The sequence below is a fragment of the Scyliorhinus canicula genome, chromosome 13, assembly GCF_902713615.1.
Source record: "Scyliorhinus canicula chromosome 13, sScyCan1.1, whole genome shotgun sequence".
NCBI classification, from domain to species: Eukaryota; Metazoa; Chordata; class Chondrichthyes; order Carcharhiniformes; family Scyliorhinidae; genus Scyliorhinus; species Scyliorhinus canicula.
In genome coordinates, this window is record NC_052158.1 from 94,882,660 (window position 1) to 94,903,862 (window position 21,203).

Here is a 21,203-nt window from a genome sequence, read left to right on the forward strand (position 1 = left end):
TCTTCGAGGAGGTGGAGGACAGATGTGGACGGTGTAGGGGTAGCCCAGCCAACTATGTTCATATGTTTTGGGCATGTCCGAAACTGAGGGAATTCTGGCAGGGATTTGCAGATGTTATGTCAGAAGTCCTGGAAGGTAGGGTAACTCAGAGTCCAGAATTGGCAATATTTGGGTTGTCGGAAGATCCGGGGCATGGGCCGATATCATAGCTTTCTCCTTCCTGGTGGCCCAGAGACGGATCTTGCTGAGATGGAGGGACTCTGGAGAAAATCAAGTTCACTCTGAGAGGATCAATACAGGGATTCACTCGGAGTTGACAGTCGTTCCTTGATTTCTTTAACAAAAATTGAACGTCAGCAGTAAGGCGGGGGAAAGGGAAAAGGGGGTGGGGGGGGGTAGGAAAACAGGAGGCAGGCTAATGTTAAAGAAGGACAGGGAATTTAGTATACGGGTAATTGGGGACAGGGCGGGAGAAGTGGGGGAACGTGGTTCATTGTTTGTTCTTTTAGGGGGTAATTTTGTGCGTCAACTCACGCGGTTGTTTTAGAAATGTCAACATGTTAAATTGTGAAATTACAAATGCTTCACTAAAATATTTTCTATAAAATACCCACGCAGACTCAGGGGGAACATGCAGACTCTGCACAGAAAGTTACAAGCCAATTACACCACTGCTAAAATGATTGATTGATTTTTGGGCAGCAACCAGGTTTCCAAAGTACAAAATGAACAGCTCCCGTCTCTGGTGGAACCCTTATCCTGCCCCTCAAACAGATCACCCAGCCAGGTCGTGGCACTGGAGAGAGACGCTGACCTCCAACCCAGCAGGACCCACTTCTTGCGAGCAATCAACAAGGCGAAGGCTAAAACGCCTGCCCTAACTCTCATCTGAAACTGGCAGGTCTGACACCCCGAATAGGACCTCGAGGGCACCCTGCTCCAATTTCATATGCAGAACCTCGGACAAAAACAACCCCGGTATCTCTCCAACTTTGGGCAGGATCAGAACATATTGATACAGTTAGCTGGGCCCCACCCACACCGCTCCCAACACCGGTCACTGTCTGTTCTCCCTATGTCTGCGTGGGTTTCCTCCGGATGCTCCGGTTTCCTCCCACAGTCCAAAGACATGCAAATTAGGTGGATTGGCCATGATAAATTGCCCTTAGTGACCAAAAGAAATTTGGGGGGGGGGGGGGTTATTGGGTTAGGGTGGAAGTGAGGGCTTAAGTGGGTTGGTGGAGACTCGATAGGCCGAATGGCCTCCTTCTGCACTATGTTCTATGGCTATTCCTCTATGACTAACTATCCTCCACCCCATCAAACACCCCAGTGTGGAAGATGGTCTGATATCACGATTGCCGAGTACTCCACCTTCTTTACCCCTGCCAGCAACACCTTCCCCACTACAAAAGCCAATCCTCAACTACACCTTGTAAACAGAGAATAAATCCTCCCAGTCTCTTGGATACAAAAGCCTCCATGAGTCTGCCCCTCCCATCTCCATAAATCCTTACATCTTTGCCTCTTTCCCACATCAAAAATGAAACTACGCCAAGTCCAATGCGCCCCTCAGCCCTCACATCATGACATCCCAAAAAAACAAAGTTATCCATAACACCCATATACAAAAAACCCCCCAAAAAAACAAAGAAAAAAGTCAGCCAAAAAGACCAATATCAGTCCTATCCCAGGCCTTCTGCCTTCACCTCGAAATAAAACTCTCTGCCATTGTATGTGACCCTCAGCTTCGCCGGGTAGACCACACCAAACTGCATGTTGCGCTTATACAACGCCGCCTTTGCCCATCAGAAGGCCACTCGCTTCCTCGTCACCTTAGTCATCAAGTTCTGGTATGTGCGCATACCCTTGCCTTCCCTCTCCACCTTACGCATCTGCTTCGCCCACCTCAGCACACTCCTTCACCTGGAAGTTATGAAAACAGGCAATCACTGCCCTCAGTTCATTCATCCTCAGTTTTGGCTGGAGTGACCAGTGGGCCTCCCTCCCTCCCCCATCAGCTTCGCCATCATCTTGGCGATGTATTCTGTAGGCCTCTGGCCCTCCAACCCTTCGGGCACACCCACAATCCTCGGATTATACCTTTGTGACATTTTCTTCCACCTTGGCTGTCAGTCCTCTGCTGATCTCCGCCACCTTCTGCAGCTCGTCAACCGCTGAGGTGAAATGGTCACTATGCCATGACAAGGCCTCCTCCATCCCTTTCAACTTCTCCTCCTGCTCCCGCACCGTCAAAGTTCTCACAAACTCCTCTCATCGGGACAAGGGTCTCTCCCACCCACGCCTTAAGCAAGGCCATCAACAGCTGATGCTTTTTGCAATCATAGATCATACAATTTACAGTGCAGAAGGAGGCCATTCGGCCCATCGAGTCTGCACCGGCTCTTGGAAAGAGCACCCTACCCACGGTCAACACCTCCACCCTATCCCCATAACCCAGTAACCCCACCCAACACTAAGGACAATTTTTGGATACTAAGGGCAATTTATCATGGCCAATCCACCTAACCTGCACATCTTTGGACTGTGGGAGGAAACCGGAGCACCCAGAGGAAACCCACGCACACACGGGGAGGATGTGCAGACTCCGCACAGACAGTAACCAAAGCCGGAATCGAACCTGGGACCCTGGAGCTGTAAACCAATTGTGCTAACCACAAGGCTACTGTGCTGCTTCGACAGCAGCTCTTCGAACTCCTCAGTCATCACATCCATCATCTTCTACACTGTGATGGGTGCAGCTCCACCATCAGGCTCTCTCCTGCCATATTTCCTACTGTTGCACCCCTCATCATGGTTGGCGGCAGACTTTTTAAAATTAAATAAATTTTGAATACCCAATTATGTTTTTCCAATTAAGGGGCTAAATTGCCTGGCCAATCCACCGAACCTGCACATCTTTGGGTTGTGGAGGCAAAACCCACTTAAACACGGGGAGAATATGCAAACTCCACAAGGACAGTGACCCAGAGCTGGTATCGAACCTGGGACCTTGGCGCCGTATGGCTACAGGGGTAACCCACTGCGCCACCGTGCTGCTCACTGGTTGGCGGCAAACTTGTCGGGTGCCGGTTTTTGACATTCTACAAATGCCCCAAACCTTCCTCACAGCTCCTCAAACAGATCTTCACCAAAAACTGGGCTAAAAAAGCCACAAAAGACAGCTCTGGCAGGAGCCAAATATGCAACTTCCACCTACATGTCACAACCAGTAGTCCATTTAAGTTTACTAAAGATGCAAGATGCTCTACATTTAAAATTGAGTTAGATAAAACCAAATGAGGCAGTCCTCAATTATCATTGTGAAAAAATACAAACATTAATTCTATGTAAGTAACATCTAATTGACAAAGCTTTATTCTCTAAAAGTGTAATTCTTAACATTTGTCAGCTATTTAAAAAATACATGAAATCTGGGATATAGACTACAATATAGTTTTACAGCAATCTTTAGGAATATTTATCATACTCAAAATATTAAGTAAAATTCTGTAAAAAGATACCTAAACTCTAGAATATTGTCTTGAAACTTTTATCCTAACAATATTAGTGTACTAGCAGCCTTAATTATTACCTGTGCAATTTGCTAGTCCAAAAATCAGTAAAGAATTTAATTATATACAGACATCTGACCATTATGTGCCAGAAGTACCAAATTACTCCTCTAAACACATGATCAGTTTTTAAGTTTTAAAACAATGCTTCCTTATTGTAGGAGTGCTACATGACTCATATAGCTCATGTTCCACTCTAGATGGCAGGTAGGAACCAACATGTATTTTTAAAACATTGAGCCTGGTGGTGGGAACCATTAATTGGTTTTTAAGGTTCTGAGGCTGTTCAATAAAATTTCATTGTACAAAAATGTTCCAAAGTAGACAATATTCAGGAGGTACCCATCACCTTAAACTAATGATTGAGGAAAATATATTACAAAATATATTGCTGCTATATCTGGCTTGTGTAAGCTTTTCTTTCCTCATTGGAGAACCCCGGGTACATGAGGACAACCATTATAGACTTTAGCTGGCCTTATTCTTGAGAAAACACAACATTGACAAATTATAGACTACCAGACTGTAGTTCCAACAGGCAATTTCACTATGATGCAATGAAAATTGGACAGTTCTGTTGATCTCACAATTGTTGGGGACTTTATATTGTTAATTAAATCTGAAATGCATAGCATTGCTGCCTACAGCGCTGAGGACCCGGGTTCGAATCCCGGCCCTGGGTCACTGTCCGTGTGGAATTTGCACATTCTCCCCGTGTCTGCGTGGGTTTCACCCCCACAACCAAAAGATGTGCAGGATAATTGGAAAAAATAATTGGGTACTCTAAATTTATTTTATTTTTTTAAAATCTGAAATGCAAAGCATCAATAACTGACCATAAAACTTATGAATTGTTGTAAAAATCCATCTGGTTCAGTAATGTTCTTTTAAGGAAGGAAATTTGGGCAGCACGGTAACACAAGTGGATAGCACCGTGGCTTCACAGTGCCAGGGTCCCGGGTTCGATTCCCCGCTGGGTCACTGTCTGTGCGGAGTCTGCATGTTCTCCCACTGTCTGCGTGACTTTCCTCTGGGTGCTCCGGTTTCCTCCCACAGTCCAAAGACGTGCAGGTTATGTGGATTGGCCATGATAAATTGCCCTTAGTGACCAAAAAGGTTAGGAGGGGTTATTGGGCTATGGGGATAGGGTGGAAGTGGGTCGGTGCAGACTCAATGGGCTGAATGGCCTCCATCTGCACTGAATGTTCTATGTTCTCACTTGGTTGGATTATTTAGTGATTCCAGTCACAGTTGACTAACGTCCTCTGAAAGGGCCTAGGAAACAATCATTTGTCACCTCCACCTTGGCAATAATTACCCAGGAAATTCACCTTCCATTTCAGAAGACTCATAAGACACAGTGAAAATGGAAGAGGGGAGAAACAAAACTGAACGGATAGAAAACGTACAAGTACTTACCCAAGATTGGTATTAGTGCAGCCGAAACCTGGACCAGCTCACAGAAATTTGTCCTACCCATTCAAAACACTGTCGTCCCTGTGTACAATGCTATTTTTTTTTTCTCCCGTTACTTATAGCACATTATTCTCATTCCAGGAGATTCCCAACCAATCCAGAAGGATCAGCAACCCTATCTGCATCTGGTCATGTAAGTGTTTAATACCAAGACTGGGAGATTGGAATGCAAAGCATTCCATTCTTCAACACAAATTTTCCTCAAACCATGTTGTACTGCCCACCTAATAATTAACTTTGAATGTAATCCAAATTAAAATGAGTTTAGACTGCACAGAACAACAAATACAAGAACAAAATTAAAGCAGTTAGTTAAGGGAGGTGTTGAGAAATGTTCAATAAATTATATGGGGTATGATTTTGATTCTTTTAGAAGTTTCCCAATTGCTTCGACAAAGGGTTATCTGGACTCGAAATGTTAGCTCTTTTCTCTCCCTACAGATGCTGCCAGACCTGCTGAGATTTTCCAGCATTTTCCCTTTTTGGTTTCAGATTCCAGCATCCGCAGTAATTTGCTTTTATCTAGTTTTATTTATTTATTTATTTTTTAAAAACAAATTTTAGATTACCCAATTATTTTTTCCAATTAAGGGGCAATTTAGCGTGGCCAATCCACCTACTGAGCACATTTTTGGGTTGTGGGGGCGAAACCTACGCAGACACGGGGAGAATGTGCAAACTCCACACGGACAGTGACCCAGAGCCGGGATCGAACCTGGGACCTCAGCGTCGTGAGGCGGTTGTGCTAACCACTAGGCCACCGTGCTGCCCGTTTTATCTAGTTTTATACTATACCTGAGCTAGAAGAACTGGAAGTGCTTGATACTAATGCTGGGTGTTGTTGTAGATTTTACTAATTTCCTCAGCCATAACAGCTGAGGATGACGCGGTCATAAAATTAGATTATTTCCTTTCAAAAACATTTAAAGATGCAACTTTGACTGTAGACATTTTCTGTAAGTAGGGTATAGTATACAGTTAAGAGGTCAATGGATGACTAATCTATTTTTAGATTAAGTTTGTTCATGACTATCTGAGGAAAGTAAACTCTGTAAACTGTTTGAAGCATCTTGGAAAACAGTGCTTAATTGAAAACCAAATATTTGATAAATGCAAGGAAAAGAAACTGTCAGTTGGCAACAAAAATTAATCAGCGATTGTACGGAATGTTCCAAAGCAATCTTCAAGGAGTGAAGCCCAGCACTAACTTCTAGCATTATATCACACATCTGCTTCACCTGTGGGAGATCAGTAACTGTGGCATTTAACAAATCAACACAGGAATCCTTGAACAAAACACTCAATAAAACAATGGTTAGCAAGAACAGCAGTGTTAAAAATACAGCTGAAGAAACATATTTCAATTCCTTCATTTGATTGATACATATTGCAAGATCTTTATTCCAGTGATTTTCCAAACAATATTTCACTTGTGGGATTGGTGCATCTTCAATATGCTCAAGTGTAACTTTTGACCATTTCTGCATCAGAAATTGTCCTGCTCGTGGTTGTATATTCAGCAGGCGAATACATGGAAGCTGTGTTTTCATTAAAGTATTCACCCTCTGGCGGTAGATATGAATTTTCTCAAGAAAATCCAAGGGATCATTTTCATCTTCCAAATATGTGCTAAATGTTAGAAGGTCATGTTGTTCTTCCTTCAGTTTTTTCATTTCCTGAATTAATGGAACATGTTCATTGGTAATCTTTAAATTGACTTCATCAAATGCAACCAGAAGAGCCTGCTTTTTGCTCTGTATTGTTTTTTGGAGATTCTCAAAATATTGGATGACTGTTTCTTTATCTTGTTGAACAATTTGTTCAGCTTGTGATTTCTGATGCTCTAGTTGTTCAATGAAAATGGACATTTTGGACCAGCGTTTATCAGTCAACTGTTCAACAAGTTTGATAGATGTCTCCTTTTCTTTCATATAAGCGTTCTGGAGATCATCAATGGGATGGCCTTGATGCTGACCCACTGTTAAGCAAAATCCGCAAACCAATTTACGGTCCAACAGGCAGAACATGTTTAAGGGTTGCCTGAAGTGTTCTGGACAGGTAGGCGTCTTTGGGTGTTCTTCTTTCTGGTATTTCTCAATAATTCCCATCAGTGAAAAGTTTATTGGTAATGAGCTTATGCCCACTGGGGGAAGATCCACAATACTTCTACAAGTCGGACATTTCAGTGGGATTCGGAGGGGTCGCCAAATGGAAAAATTTCCAGATTCATGAACAATCTTTTCCAAACAGGTCCTACAAAAAGTGTGAGAACAAGGCAATACACGAGGGTCTTCAAATATGGAGTAGCATACAGAACAAGTTAAGTCTTCCTCAAAGTTATCCATATTTGCCTGCAATTAAAGAATAAACTCAGTTAATATAACAAAATCTCATGTGTTCCCATTTGTTACAAATTTGATACAATGATTCCTCGCCTTTGACCTGCCTTGATAGCCACAGTGTTAATGTGTCTAGTCCAGTTCAGTTTCTGATCAATGGTAACCCCCAGGATGTTGATTGTGGGGTTTCAGCGATGGTAATGCCATTGAATGACATGGGGCGATGGTTAGATCCTTTCTTGTAGGAGACGGTCATTGCCTGACACTTGTGTGGTGCAAATGTAACACACCACTTGTCAGCCCAAGCCTGGATATTGTCTGAGTCTTGCTGCATTTGGACATGGATTGCTTAATTATCTGAGGAGTTGCGAATGGTGCTGAACATTGTGTAGTCAGCTGCAAACATCCTCACTGCTGACCTTGTGATGGAAGGCAGGTCATCAATGAAGCAGCTGAAGATGACTGGGCCGAAAACACTACCCTAAGGATCGCCTTAAGTGATGTCCTGGAGCTGAGATGATTGACCTCCAACCACAAAAACCATCTTCCTTTGTGCAAGGTATGACTCCAACCAGCAGAGAGTTTTCCCCTGATTCCCATTGACTCCAGTTTAGCTGGGGTTCCTTGATGCCATACTCGGTCAAATGCTGCCTTGATGTCAAGGGAAGTCATTCTCACCTCACCTCTGTCATTCAGCGCTTTTGTCCAAATTTGAACCCAGGTTGTAATGAGGTCAGAAGCAAAGTGACCCTGGCGGAACCCAAACTGAGCTCTGTGAGCAGGTTATTGCCAAGTAAGTGCTATTTGATAGCACTGTTGAAGACTCCTTCCATCACTTTGCTGATGATGGAGAGTAGGGCGGTAATTAGCTGGGTTGGATTTGTCCTGTTTCTTGTGTACAACACACATCTGGGCAACTTTCCGCATTGCTGGGTAGATGCCAGTGTTGTAGCTGTGCTGGAGCAGCTTGGCTAGGGTGCGGCAAGTTCTGGAGCACAAGTCTTCAGTACTATTGCCGGATTATTATCAGGGCACATACCCACTGCAGTGTCCAGTGCCTTCAGCTGTTTCTTCATATCACATGGAGTGAATCGAATTGGCGGGAGACTCACATCAGTGATTCTAGGGACCTCAGGAGGAGATCGAGATGGATCATCCAAGTGGTTCATCCGGCTGAAGATTGTTCAGATATGCTAGGATCCCCCATCATTGAGGAAGAGGATATTTGTGGAGCCTCCTCCTCCAATAAGTTGTCTAATTGTCCAGCATTCAAGACTGGATGTGACAGGGTTTCAGGGTTCTAGTGATATCTGTTTGTTGTGGGATCATTTTGCTCTGTCTATCATATGCTACATCTATTGCCAGGCAAACCATATTGTCATAAATTTGAATGTGATTATGAGACCTCGACACCTGATAATCATGCACACCTCCCACCACACCTCTCCTGGCCCAGTTAGATTATTCATTTATTAGGTGGATTTGCCAATGCTAAATTGCCCCTTAGGTGTCCAAAAAAGGTTAGGTGGGGTTACTGGGATAGGGTGGATGCTTTGGCTTAAGTTGGGTGCTCTTTTCAAGGGTTGGTGCAGACTCGATGGGCCGAATGGCATCCTGCATTGTGATTTCTATGACCCTCTTCCCCCAAGCAGTATACTTATCTGGGCTTCTCCAGGGGGGTCTGTACGCGGGCGGGGGGAGAGACCAGCCATAATTCATGTTGGCATGCCTTCACACTGGATGTGACAGGATTTCAGGGTTCTGGTGATATCTGTTTGTAGTGGGATCATTTTGCTCTGTCTATCACATGCTACCTCTATTGCCAGGCAAACATGCCAACATGAATTACAGCTGGTTTCTCTCTCTCCCCCCGCCCGCGTACAGACCCCCCTGGAGAAGCTCAGATAAGTATACTGCTTGGGGGAAGAGGGTCATAGAAATCACAGTGCAGGAGGCCATTCGGCCCATCGAGTCTGCACTAGCTCTTGAAAAGAGCACCCAACTTAAGCCAAAGCATCCACCCCATCCACGTAACCCAGTAACCCCACCCAACCTTTTTTGGATACTAAGGGGCAATTTAGCATTGATAATCCGCCTAACCTGTGAACTGTGGGAGGAACCCAGTGCACCTAAAGGAAACCCACGCAGACACAGGGAGAATGTGCAAACTCCACACGGGCTGTGACCCAGGGCCGGGATCGAACCCGGGTTCTCGGTGCCGTGAAGCATCAGTGCTAACCACTGCACCATTCAGGAAGCATCTTCAATCAGATTGATGAATCCTAATTGAGAGACAGACTGCAAAGCAGGAAGTAAAAAAACAAGAAAAATAAATTACCTTTAACTTAATCATACAGGAAGCAAAGTAAAGCTTGAGGCTTATGTGATTAAGGGAAAGAGATAAAAGAAAACAAAAATAAAAATATTTAAAACCTGCAATATTCATTTTACTGTGAGCGAATGAGGTTCCAAACTTATCTATCACTGAAATTAATTTTAGATGTTCAGAAATATTTGCATATTATGGCATTAGAATCTCAGTTACTCTTGGTAGCACTATCCCTTCCCATTTCCATCAGTCTTTAGAGTGGGAACACAAGAAATAGAGCAAGAGTAGACCACATGGCCTAAGAAACCTGTTCCCTCATTCAATATAATCATGGCTGATTCTGGGGTCCAACTTCGCTTTCCCACCCACGCCCCATCCCCTTCAATTCCCTGAGGTGCCGAAAATCTATCCCAGTCTTAAATGTATGGGGCATCACTCATGGGGCATCAACAACTCTCTGGGGTAGATAACCCCAAGAATGACTGCCTTTTTTTTATTTTTTTTTATTTTTATAAATTTAGTGTACCCAATCATTTTTCCAATTAAGGGGCAATTTAGAGTGGCCAATCCACCTAGCTTGCACCTTTTTGGGTTGTGGGGGCGAAACCCACGCAAACACGGGGAGAATGTGCAAACTCCACACGGACAGTGACCCAGAGCCGGGATCGAACCTGGGACCTCGGCGCCGTGAGGCAGCAGTGCTACTCACTGCGCCACCGTGCTGCCCATGACTGCCTTTTTAAAAACAAAACTTAAAAGTACCCAATTCTTTTTATTTCCAACTAAGGAGCAATTTAGTGTAGCCAATCCACCTTCCCTGTACATCTTTTTGAGTTGTGGGGTGAGACCCACGCAGGCACGGGGATAGTGACCCGGGGCCAGGATCGACCCCAGGTTCTCGGCACCGTGAGGCAGCAGTGCTAACCACTGCACCACCGTGCTGTCCTATCACAGCCCTTTAAGTTAAATAATTTCTTCTCAGGTCAGTCCTAAATGATCGGCCATCATCTGGAGACTGCCCCGCTTTAGATTCCCCGACCAGCAGAAAAAAATCCCTCAGCGTCTCCCTATCAAGCTCCTTCAGAATCTTCTATGTTTCAATGAGATCATCTCTCATTCTATAAATTCTAGAGAATATGGACCAATTTACTCAGTCTATCACAGACCAACTCCCTCATTCCAAGCACCAATCTAGTGAATCTTCACTGTACCACCTCAACCCAATTATATCCTTCCCTAAGTACAGAGACCACAGCTTCACAGTATTCATTTTGTGGTCCCACTGTACAATGGTAGCAATATTTCTTTACTCCTGCAATGAAAGTCAATATGCCATGTGCCTTCCTAATTGCTTGTTGTACCTGCCTAACTTTCTCTGTTCCTTGTACAAGAATACCAAGTCTCTCTGAACATCAATATTTACAAGTTTTACACCTTTTAAAAATTCTGCGATGACTAAAGTGAATAACTTTCACTTCCCCGCATTATATTCTACCTGCCATCCTGTTGCCCACTCACTTAACCTCTTTCTATCTCATTTGAACATCTTTGGATCTTCCTACAGTTTACCTTTCCACCTAGCTTATCAGTAAATTTAGACATTCTCCATCCAAGTTATTAACATAGATTGTGTTATGGGCCAGGGTTCAGAGAACCCCAAAGTGTATAATGGAGTTTACTTGACCCACAACTTTTACTAGATTGTAGTATGGGGAGCACACAGTCCACTCTACAGGTATGGGACAGCAGAAATAGAAAAGTATTTTTTAAAGCAAAACAATGTTTATTCTATGAACTCAAGTTAACCCTTTTAAAACATAGTGAACATCTTAGCAACTATCAATTCAAATATAACCCCCAAAGACTACAACACTAAGTAATCCTTTAAGCTTTCCTTTTAACACCCATAAGACTTAAAAACAAAACCTCTAAAAAAAGCACATCAGGTTAAAGTCACTACTGAGAGCAGTTATTAGTTTTAAATCACCAAAGGATCGATTTACAGTTTTTAGATTACAGAGATAGAGACTAATACCCATTCTGGCTGTGACTGTAGCAATCCAGCTCTGAAAACGAAACTAAAACACACCCTGCAGCAAACAGCCTAAAACAAAAGTAAAAAGCTGACAGACAGCCCAGCTACAGCCACTCTCAGACATCACTGCAGTAATAAACACTCATTTCTTAAAGGTACTCTCCCATGACGATTGTAAAAAACTGAGGCCCCCAGCACTGATCCCCGCAGCACTCCACATGTCACAGCCTGTCAATTTTTAAATGTCACTTTTAAGCACTCTGCCTCCTGTCCATTAACTAATCCTCTACCTATGCAAATGTTACCTGCAACTCCATGAGCCCTTACCTTGCCTGTTAATCTTTTGAAATGGTCCCTTATCAAATACCTTTTGGAAATTCAAATTTCCTGGTTCCCCTTATCTACCTTGCTGGTTACAACTTTTCAAACAGGACTCCCTTTTGTAATACAACAGTGATTTGTTCTAATCGCACTTTTTGTTTAAGGTGCAATAATGCTTCCTTAATATAGATTCTAATATTTTCCCTTCATTAGCAACATTAGCCTAACTGCCCTGGTAGTTCCCAGTTTTCGCTCTCTCTCCTTTCTTGAAAAGCAGCGTTACATTTGCCAACTTCCAATATGATGGGGCCATTCCCAAAACTAAAGAATTTTGGAAAATCATAGGCAGCACATCCAGTATTTCTATGGCTCTAAAGAACCATAGAGGGTAGGCCATATGGTCCTGGGGATTTGTTGAATTTTAATCTCTTGGGTTTCGCCAATACTTTTTCTCTGCTGATATTAATTGTCTTAATTTCCTCATTCTTTTTAGCTCTTGGGTTGCCTTCTATTTCTGGTATGCAATGTGTGTCTTCTCCTGTGAAGTCAGGCACAAAATATTTGTTCAATCCCTTTGTCATTCCTTATGATAATTTCTTCTGTCTCTGCTTCTCAGGGACCATCATTTACATGAGCTACCCAAAGTGCAATCTGTAGCTGGCTGATACAACTGAGTGGCATGCCATTCCACTTCAGGAGGCAGTTAAGAGTCAACCACATTGTCCTGCTGTACTATATGCCATGTGCAGGCTTCCTTCCTGTGCTATTGATCCAAGATTCCTCCTGCCAGTGACTGCTCAGAGTCTCTTTTTGCCACTGCCTGAGCACCCTTGTCTGTACATGCACACTGTGCTGCTGTGCATGGGTAGTCTAGAGCTTAGGATAGAGTTGGCCACCCTAAGGATAGCAAATTGGCAGAGTTCCTCCCCTGATTGGTGAACCAGATGGGGTTTTCCCACACTCCTACAGTTGCAGTTCCAGTTGTGAGGTTGTCCCACAATCCTATGGGTAGCCCGGTAGCACAAGTGGATAGCACTGTGGCTCACAGCATCAGGGTCCCAGGTTCGATTCCCCGCTGGGTCACTGTGCGGAGTCTACACGTTCTCCCCGTGTCTGCGTGGGTTTCCTCCCACAGTCAAAAGATATGCAGGTTAGGTGGATTGGCCATGATAAATTGCCCTTAGTGACCAAAACATTTAGGAGGGGTTATTGGGTTACGGGGTTGGGGTGGAAGTGAGGGCTTAAGTGGGTCGGTGCAGACTTGATGGGCCGAATGGCCTCCTTCTGCACTGTATGTTCTATGTATGATCATTAACTGATTGCAATATAGATTTTTTTTTATTCCTTCAGGGGATGTGGGTGCCACTGGCTGGGGCAGCATTTATTGACCATCCCTAATTGCCTTTGAGCTCAGTGGCTTGCAAAGCCATTTGAGAGGGCATTTTTTAAAAGAGTCAACCACATTAATTAAATGAATTTAAATTCCCCCAGTTGCAGTGGTGGGATCTGAACTCATCTCTGGAGCACTAGTCCAGTAACGATGCCACTGTGCTCTACTAAATCCATTAACATTAGTAACCTGAGATTTATGGAATATGATATGAATTTAAACTTTAGATGGCTGCAACCTGGTCTACAACATCCAATAGTGATTTGGGCACAAGAACATGTATTACCATCGGGCACGAAAACAAGGGGCTTGCTCTGTGCCTGGTATACCCAGTACAGGGAAGTTTCTTGTATGATTGAAGCCTATGCAGTGGGTGCAAGATTAATTCACAGTACAAAGAGCCCTTGATACAATTGCTGCAGTTGAAAATAGCACTAATTTCTGTGCGGTCATTTTCCATCAGGACCATCCCACCTAACTATTGATCTGGACCTCATTCTTAAGAAGTCAATGCGTTACTGCTAAATCATTTCCGCATCGTCAAACAAGAAAGGAGTAATGCACTGAAAACACTACCACCCGTAGAAAGCCACCAATCCTGCAAAATCCTATTCCTGAGACCTTGGTACTGCGAACCGCATCAAGGTTATTATAAATTGACTTTACATCATCATAGACATCAATTCTGTTTCACACAAGAACAGCTAACACCTGACAAACACAAATTTTCAGCTTCTGCATGTGCCCTTGTCGGAATACATGTAGCCTGGAAAATGCTAACAAGAGAAAACTATTGCTCAATGTGTACCAATTTGTATAATTGAAGCACTTTCAGTTTCAATTTCTGATCTTTTTTACATACGTGTGTGCACTCACAAGTGTATGTAGCTATTTTCCATTGGATCATTTTTTAAATGTGTTCCCACACAATCGCACGTTGATCTCCAAGAACTATTGTTGCTTTAGGTTTCAAGAATTATTTAAAATGTATCTTATTAACAATATCAAACAAGCTAAATCACCATGAGCTTATTTATCTTGATATGAAAAAATGTTACTGAATTACAGACTTCCTTATTTATCTAATAAATGCAGTACTCTAGCCTTTTCAGGTCAACTACTCTCCTTGTTCTTGGAAATATAATCAAAAGGCTGTTAATTGTCATTATAATGTTGGGAGTCAACCATAATGTTGGATAAACTAAGGCATAATGACACTGTTGCTCAACAGAAATTTTGCAACATTTGCAGAATTAGAAAACAAATTATCCCATGGGTTCTGACAGCGCATCTGGTGTGTGTGTTCATATCCACAGCGAAGACAAATTCTTACACGCTACTTGACTTTCAGACTTCATAATGAGGCATAACAATATTACTCCAAAGTCAAGTCAATAGAAGATTAAGAATTTCCAGATTAGAAGCTTGTCATGGTTTGGAACAATAAAAGCAATTAAGATGGTTATTCACTCTATAGATGTGGGTGTCACCTCTAAATCACATGGGATAAAATTTCACAATTTACAAGGCGAGTGAATATCCTGTTTCGAGAACTGCAACAAGGAACTTCATCGGACAGTCTCAGGATATTGCAAAACAACCTATATTGAAATATTTTGGACATCGTCTGGCTGGGAATGAAACATGTCTGAGTATCCTCAATGTTTATATATGCTCAGTAAGAAGTCTTACAACACCAGGTTAAAGTCCAACAGGTTTGTTTCAAACACGAGCTTTCGGAGCACGGCTCCTTCTTCACCTGAAGAAGGAGCCGTGCTCCGAAAGCTCGTGTTTGAAACAAACCTGTTGGACTTTAACCTGGTGTTGTAAGACTTCTTACTGTGCTCAGCCCAGTCCAACGCCGGCATCTCCACATCATTTATATATGCTGTTCTGGAGGGGGGGGGGGCAGTGTCTGGCTGAGGTAGACATGGAACGTGCATCATCTCTGCCCCCCCACCCCCCCCCCCACCCCAAGAGTGGACGACAATGACAAGTCACCACTGACAAAAACAGCCAAGAAAAAAGCTCAGTACGAAGAATCAGCAGGCAATGCAGAGCACACGATGATGTGCGCTTTGTAAATAGAATCAGGTTTTCAAATCTGAATTTATTGACTCATCTCCACAATTCTTTTATTAGAGTCCTTCAACGGTACTAGTTCCACCCGAAGCATCCGTTTTTGGGTCATTGCCGTGCCTGAGTTGGTAGCACTTGCACCTCAAGAAGTGCGCAGTTGTAGGTGCAAGTCCCACTCCAAGACTGGAGCACAAAAATCAAGGCTGACACAAGTGCAGTCCAATAGTTATCCCTCAACAAACACATTATAGATGGCACGGTGGTTAGCGCTGTTGCTTCACGCCGCCAAGGACCTGGGTTCAATCCTTGCCCCAGGTCACTGTCCGTGTGGAGTTTGCACATTCTCCCCTTGTCAGTGCGGGTTTCACGCCAACAACCCAAAAACGTGCAGGGTAGCTGGATTGGCCATGCTAAATTGCCCCTTAATTTGAAAAAGAAAGAATTGGGTACTCTAAATTTATTTTTAAACAACAAACACATTATAGTGACACTTCAAAAGAAAGACTAGCGTTTCTCATGGATCATAGATTTCATAGAATTTACAGTGCAGGAGGCCATTCAGTCCATCGAGTCTGTACCGACTCTTGGAAAGGGCACCCTACCCAAGCCCACACCCCCACCCTATCCCCATAACCCAATAACCCCACCCAACACTAAGGGCAATTTGGACACCAAGGGCAATGTAGCATAGCCAATCCACCTAACCTGCATATCTTTGGACTGTGGGAGGAAACCGGAGCACCCGGAGGAAACCCACGCACACAGGGGGACAATGTGCAGACTCCGCACCGACAGTGACCCAAGCCGGGAATCGAACCTGGGACTCTGGAGCTGTGAAGCAATTGTGCTAACCACTATGCTACCGTGCTGCCCTATCAAACGACTCAAAGCACTTTAAAGCCAATGTAGTACTTTGCGAAGCATAGTCACTGTTGTAATGTAGGAAATGTGACAACTAATTTGAACTCAGCAAGCTCCCCCAAACAACAAAGTGATAGTAACCAGATAATCTTTTTTTGTGATGTTGACTGAGGATATTTATCTACCCAAATTGGCAGTTGGTTTAATGTCTCATCTAAAAAACAGCACCTCCAACAGTGCAATGCTTCCTTCGCACTGCACTGGGGTGTCAACTGGCTGTAAAGCACTTGGGGATGGCTGATGGTTGTGAAAAGTGCTATATAAACACAAGTCTTTCTCTCATGTGACTATATTGAACCATTGTCGACCAGTTCTGTTCTTATCCAATATATGTTTGTAAAACTAAAAGTCACCAGATGACCATGGGCTACTTTCCCCTTTTGAATGACTGGTAGAAATTTTACCTGAGGATCATTACACCTCAAGTGTATGTCTATTAATTTTACCAAATAAGATTTTCAAAATTAAGGTTGAGAAATGGAAATTAACGGCACTTTCATACAGAAACAACAATGGCAAATAAATAACTCCTTTCGTCCTGAGGTGCCATTTGTTATACAGTATTGCCTTTCTGGTGATTAACTACAAATATGATTAGATGCTAATCTGTTTCATATTCCAGTACAAGGAATAATGGGTAAACAGTTGAAGCTTTCAGGTGCTTCATTTCAAGTTTATATGACACAACACTGACGTTTTTAATGTATTTGATTTATCATGTTAAGGTTAGGAGATGATGCATCAAAATTTTGATTAGAAAAGTTTGGTACATTCATGAATAACCATAACCAGTACAGGAATTGAACCTGGGCTGTTGGCCTCACTCTGCATCGTGAACCAGCTATCCAGCCAACTGACTAAACCAGCCCCCATATGTATATATGGCATGTGTGGAGCACTTGGATCAATTTCCTGTTACAATCCGTACATCCTATATAATATATGGGAATCACATCATTTTTTTTCTTCCCTTACTCAGCAGCACAGGAGGTCAATTGTAGACAACACAATAATAACACAGCACAGATTTGGGATCAAATATTGCCCTTGCTTTGTCTATACAGATGTCAATTACTCAGCCACTGGAGGAACTCGCACTGATAGGATTTTAATAGCTTCTGCTGCAAAACAAATTGTTACTTAAAGCACTAACTGAAAAGCAATTCACAAATTAGGGGAGTATTTTTCAGTCATTATTTTTACAACATTACTTTTGGGTGTGTAGCATGTAATGTCATTTTAGAAAAATCGATTTCCATTACTGACAAGAAAGTGTGTAACTAGGAGAGACTATTAGAACCTAGCTATTAATTTTACCAAATAAGAGTTTCAAAATAAAGGTTGAGAAATGGAAATTAATGTCACTTTCATACAGAAACAAGAATGGCAAATAAATAACTCCCTTCGTCATGAGGCACCATTTGTTATACAGTATTGCCTTTCTGGTGATTAACTACAAATATAATTAGATGCTAATCTGTTTCACATTCCAGTACAAGGAATATTAGGTCAACAGTTGAAGCTTTCAGGTGCTTCATTTCAATTTTACATGACGCAGCGCTGACATCTTTAATGGATTTTTTTTTATCATGTTAAAGTTAGGAGATGATGCATCAAGATTTTGATCAGTAAAGTTGAAGTTTGGTACATTTGGTTTACTTTCTAAATAAAGACTGTTTTTTAATGACAGCAGAACAAGGCTTAGAAATACATACATGTTGATAGTTCTAAATCTAATGCATAAAGGGGCAAGTAAAACTACTGGGCAATGCTTCATCTATTGATTTTATGCAATATAATGACTTATTGTCCAGTTTTCCAAAGATGTCACTGCATCATTTATGGATGCGGTCACTGTGACCAGGATATTTTGAGAGTTAAACTCTGTATAGTTCTTGATGAAAGTCATTTTGCTCACAGGCGGCACTGTTGCTTCACAGCACCAGGTTCCCAGTTTCGACTCCCGGCTTGGGTCACTGTCTGTGTGGAATCTGCACGTTCTCCTGTGTCTGCATGGGTTTCCTCCGGGTGCTCCGCTTTCTTCCCACAAATGCTGTTATGCGAATTGGACATTCTGAATTCTCCCTCAGTATACCCAGACGCCTGAGTGTGGCGACTAGATTTTCAATAACTTCATTGCAGTGTTAATGTAAGCCTACTTGTGACAATAATAGAAGATTATTTTATTTCCTTTGATAGGGGTGTGTGAAGAGAAAGTGGCCAAAGAACGTGTGATTAGTGCTGTTTATGGATCAGAGGCACACAATAGAGCATAGTGGGAAGACTTTCTGAAGGATCTTCAGGATCGGTTTGTGTGGAATAGAAAGCAACAATCTGAAATTCAGTCTAGGGACCGATGTGGACTTGCCCCTATTGAAAACACAGACTTACAGAAACGGCAGAAAGATTTTAAAGAGAGTTTGATTTTGTATGGAAAGAATGAAGTCCAGGTTAGTCACTGAATGCAGCTTTTACACAATGGAGCCAGAGCATCCTGTACCTGCATTGGAATAACTGGTCATTCCAAGTCATTGCCCCACCCCCGCCCCCCCGTGTGACCCGAGTAAAATGCCATGGATGTCCAATCTCAGCTCATTTCACTAGCACGTCCAGATCGCCCAGACGTGCAGTGAATTGGTCATGTGGTTTTATAATTTTCAGCAAACGTGAACCACATGCGAGGCAGAAATGTAACAAAGACTGACAGCAATGGTTTTCCCCAGCTCTTGCTAAACTATATTGCCCCCTCCCCTCCGTGTTTGTACAATAATTTCTGGTACTTGGATCATTCATCGTGTACAATACCCTATAAGACAATGAAAGACGGCGCAGATCAGTCACCTTCAGCCCAGTTTGCAATTCATGTTTGTTTTCGGACAATCAAGCAGGAAGCCTCGAGCTGCCCGGGTGCTGTTGGTTCCATCCTTCCAAGTTTGTTTGTACCGTGGTCACGTTAGGATGTTACCGAACACGGACCGGCTTTCAGCAAATATCATAACAAAAAATGTTTTTGTCCGTTTGTTTGCTTTTTAATCCCAGGTTCACCTACACGGGCCCAATTTGCTTTGTTGTGTGTTTGGAGCCGTTTGGGGAATAGGCTCGTTTCCCCTCTCACCTGGAAACGAGCCAGGGTATAGATTAGAAATGGGGGTCGGCTTCCCTCCTGTGGGTTCCAGCCCCAGCGGGTGGTTTGCTCGGGCCTAACGTTGAACACTGTCACTGCTGCAACAGGAGCGCGTCGGGCGGGAAGCAGGGACAATGGAGAGGCCACTTACCCAGGCGAGAGGGCAGCACGGCGGCTGGGGGGGGCTCTGCTCTGCTAGCGGCCGGGCCAGTTTGAATGGAGCATCCTCTCCCACCGCTGGCCTCCTTCACACCGCGGTTTCCCCCAGAAGAGTTTCTGCAACGCGCGCATGTGTGTACATCCCTCCTCCTCCTCCTCCTCCTGCCGCCTTCTCTTCCAAACCAGCGAATAGCCGAGGCAGCCGCTCACATTTGAATCTTAAAAATGCAATAATAAAACCATCGAACCCACGCTCAGCCAAACCGGGGCCAAGTGCGCGGCATGACCTCAACTTCGCAAATGCACGACCAGCCAATTGCGACAAGTCAACGCCCCACGGACACATCTTAATTTCTCAATGAAAAAAAAACACTGGCAATGCTGGATAAACTCACAGCATCCGTGGATTGGGAACCAGATGAGTTTCGGATCCAAATGATTCCTGCACAACGATATAGTTGGAAAGGGCGCGGAGGAGCTGGGGCAGAATTAATTCCTTACGGTTTTGACCATTTCCAGTAAACTATGCCCTCAATATGAAACACTTTCCGATGAATTTTTTAAATGGAGAATTCGGTTTAAAAAGTGATAAATTGGTTGATTAAAACGACGAAAATTAATTTTCATATCGAATCATAACAATTCTGACATTGGAAAGACGGTGGGCCCATCAGCAGTCAGGAGAATGCAAGATCAGTTTGTGGGTAAAATGTGTGTGACCGGTAAAAGACACAGACGTGCAGCATTTCCTGTTTTTAACTCCAGTTTTCCAGCATCCGCCACATGCTGTACTGCGTTCTTGAAATCTGCACCTAATCTCAGATTCAGATTCATGTGCAGGTGGACAATCACCAAACTCTTCTTTTCATCCGTTCAATTAACTGGATTCCTGGAAGTAGAAAAACTGAACCCGGGGGGAATTATTTATTTCCTTTTCTTAAGCTGCTGTGTAACTTTATAGGATAAAGAAACTCCGAAGCAAAGGTACTTATGTAACGAACACACTTTAATTGAACTAAGAGAATGCACATTGGAAGTGCTCCGAAGCCATACACTAATAACCAGGATTTCCTCAAACTCGCAAGCCATCTGAACAATTTAGAGACATGAATTAAAATAATTGTCCATTACTGGCAGGGCTGTTGAAACTAGCAACTTTACTGGGGTTTTTTTCTGCCCGTAATATTAGGGGTTCGCCCCTGACCACACTGAGCTTTGTAACTCAGAAGAAGTAGTACGTAAAGGCGGCCAATTTGAGCGTTTAAAGTAAAAACTTGATTAATTAACCATCGGCACTGGGCGAGGCTGAGCAAACTGCTGTGGGAAGCGAAAACCCCGGAGTTTAAGAGTGGCCTAAATCAGGGCTTTTGATCCAGCCTTTCCAACTTCAACCAGAGAGCACAGGTACCCATCAAGATGTGACTGCCAGGAAAGGGCGCCATTTTGATTGCCTGC

General features: G+C 43.2%; 1 protein-coding gene across 4 annotated transcripts; it reads right to left on the minus strand.

The window, feature by feature from the left end:
* Positions 1-3,355: 3,355 nt before the first annotated feature.
* trim59 (tripartite motif containing 59) lies at positions 3,356-20,409 on the minus strand. Of its 4 annotated transcripts, none has more exons than XM_038816031.1 (3): positions 20,144-20,409; positions 5,767-7,402; positions 3,356-4,251 (listed from the first exon to the last, which is right to left on the minus strand). In XM_038816031.1, the coding sequence occupies exon 2, from the start codon at positions 7,394-7,396 to the stop codon at positions 6,065-6,067; it is 1,332 nt and encodes a 443-aa protein (XP_038671959.1). In that variant the 5' UTR covers positions 7,397-7,402; positions 20,144-20,409; the 3' UTR covers positions 3,356-4,251; positions 5,767-6,064. The 4 variants fall into 4 exon arrangements, with proteins under 4 accessions (XP_038671959.1, XP_038671956.1, XP_038671957.1 ...); XM_038816028.1 differs by lacking the exon at positions 20,144-20,409 and adding an exon at positions 19,741-20,021; XM_038816029.1 differs by lacking the exon at positions 20,144-20,409 and adding an exon at positions 19,307-19,732.
* Positions 20,410-21,203: the final 794 nt, after the last annotated feature.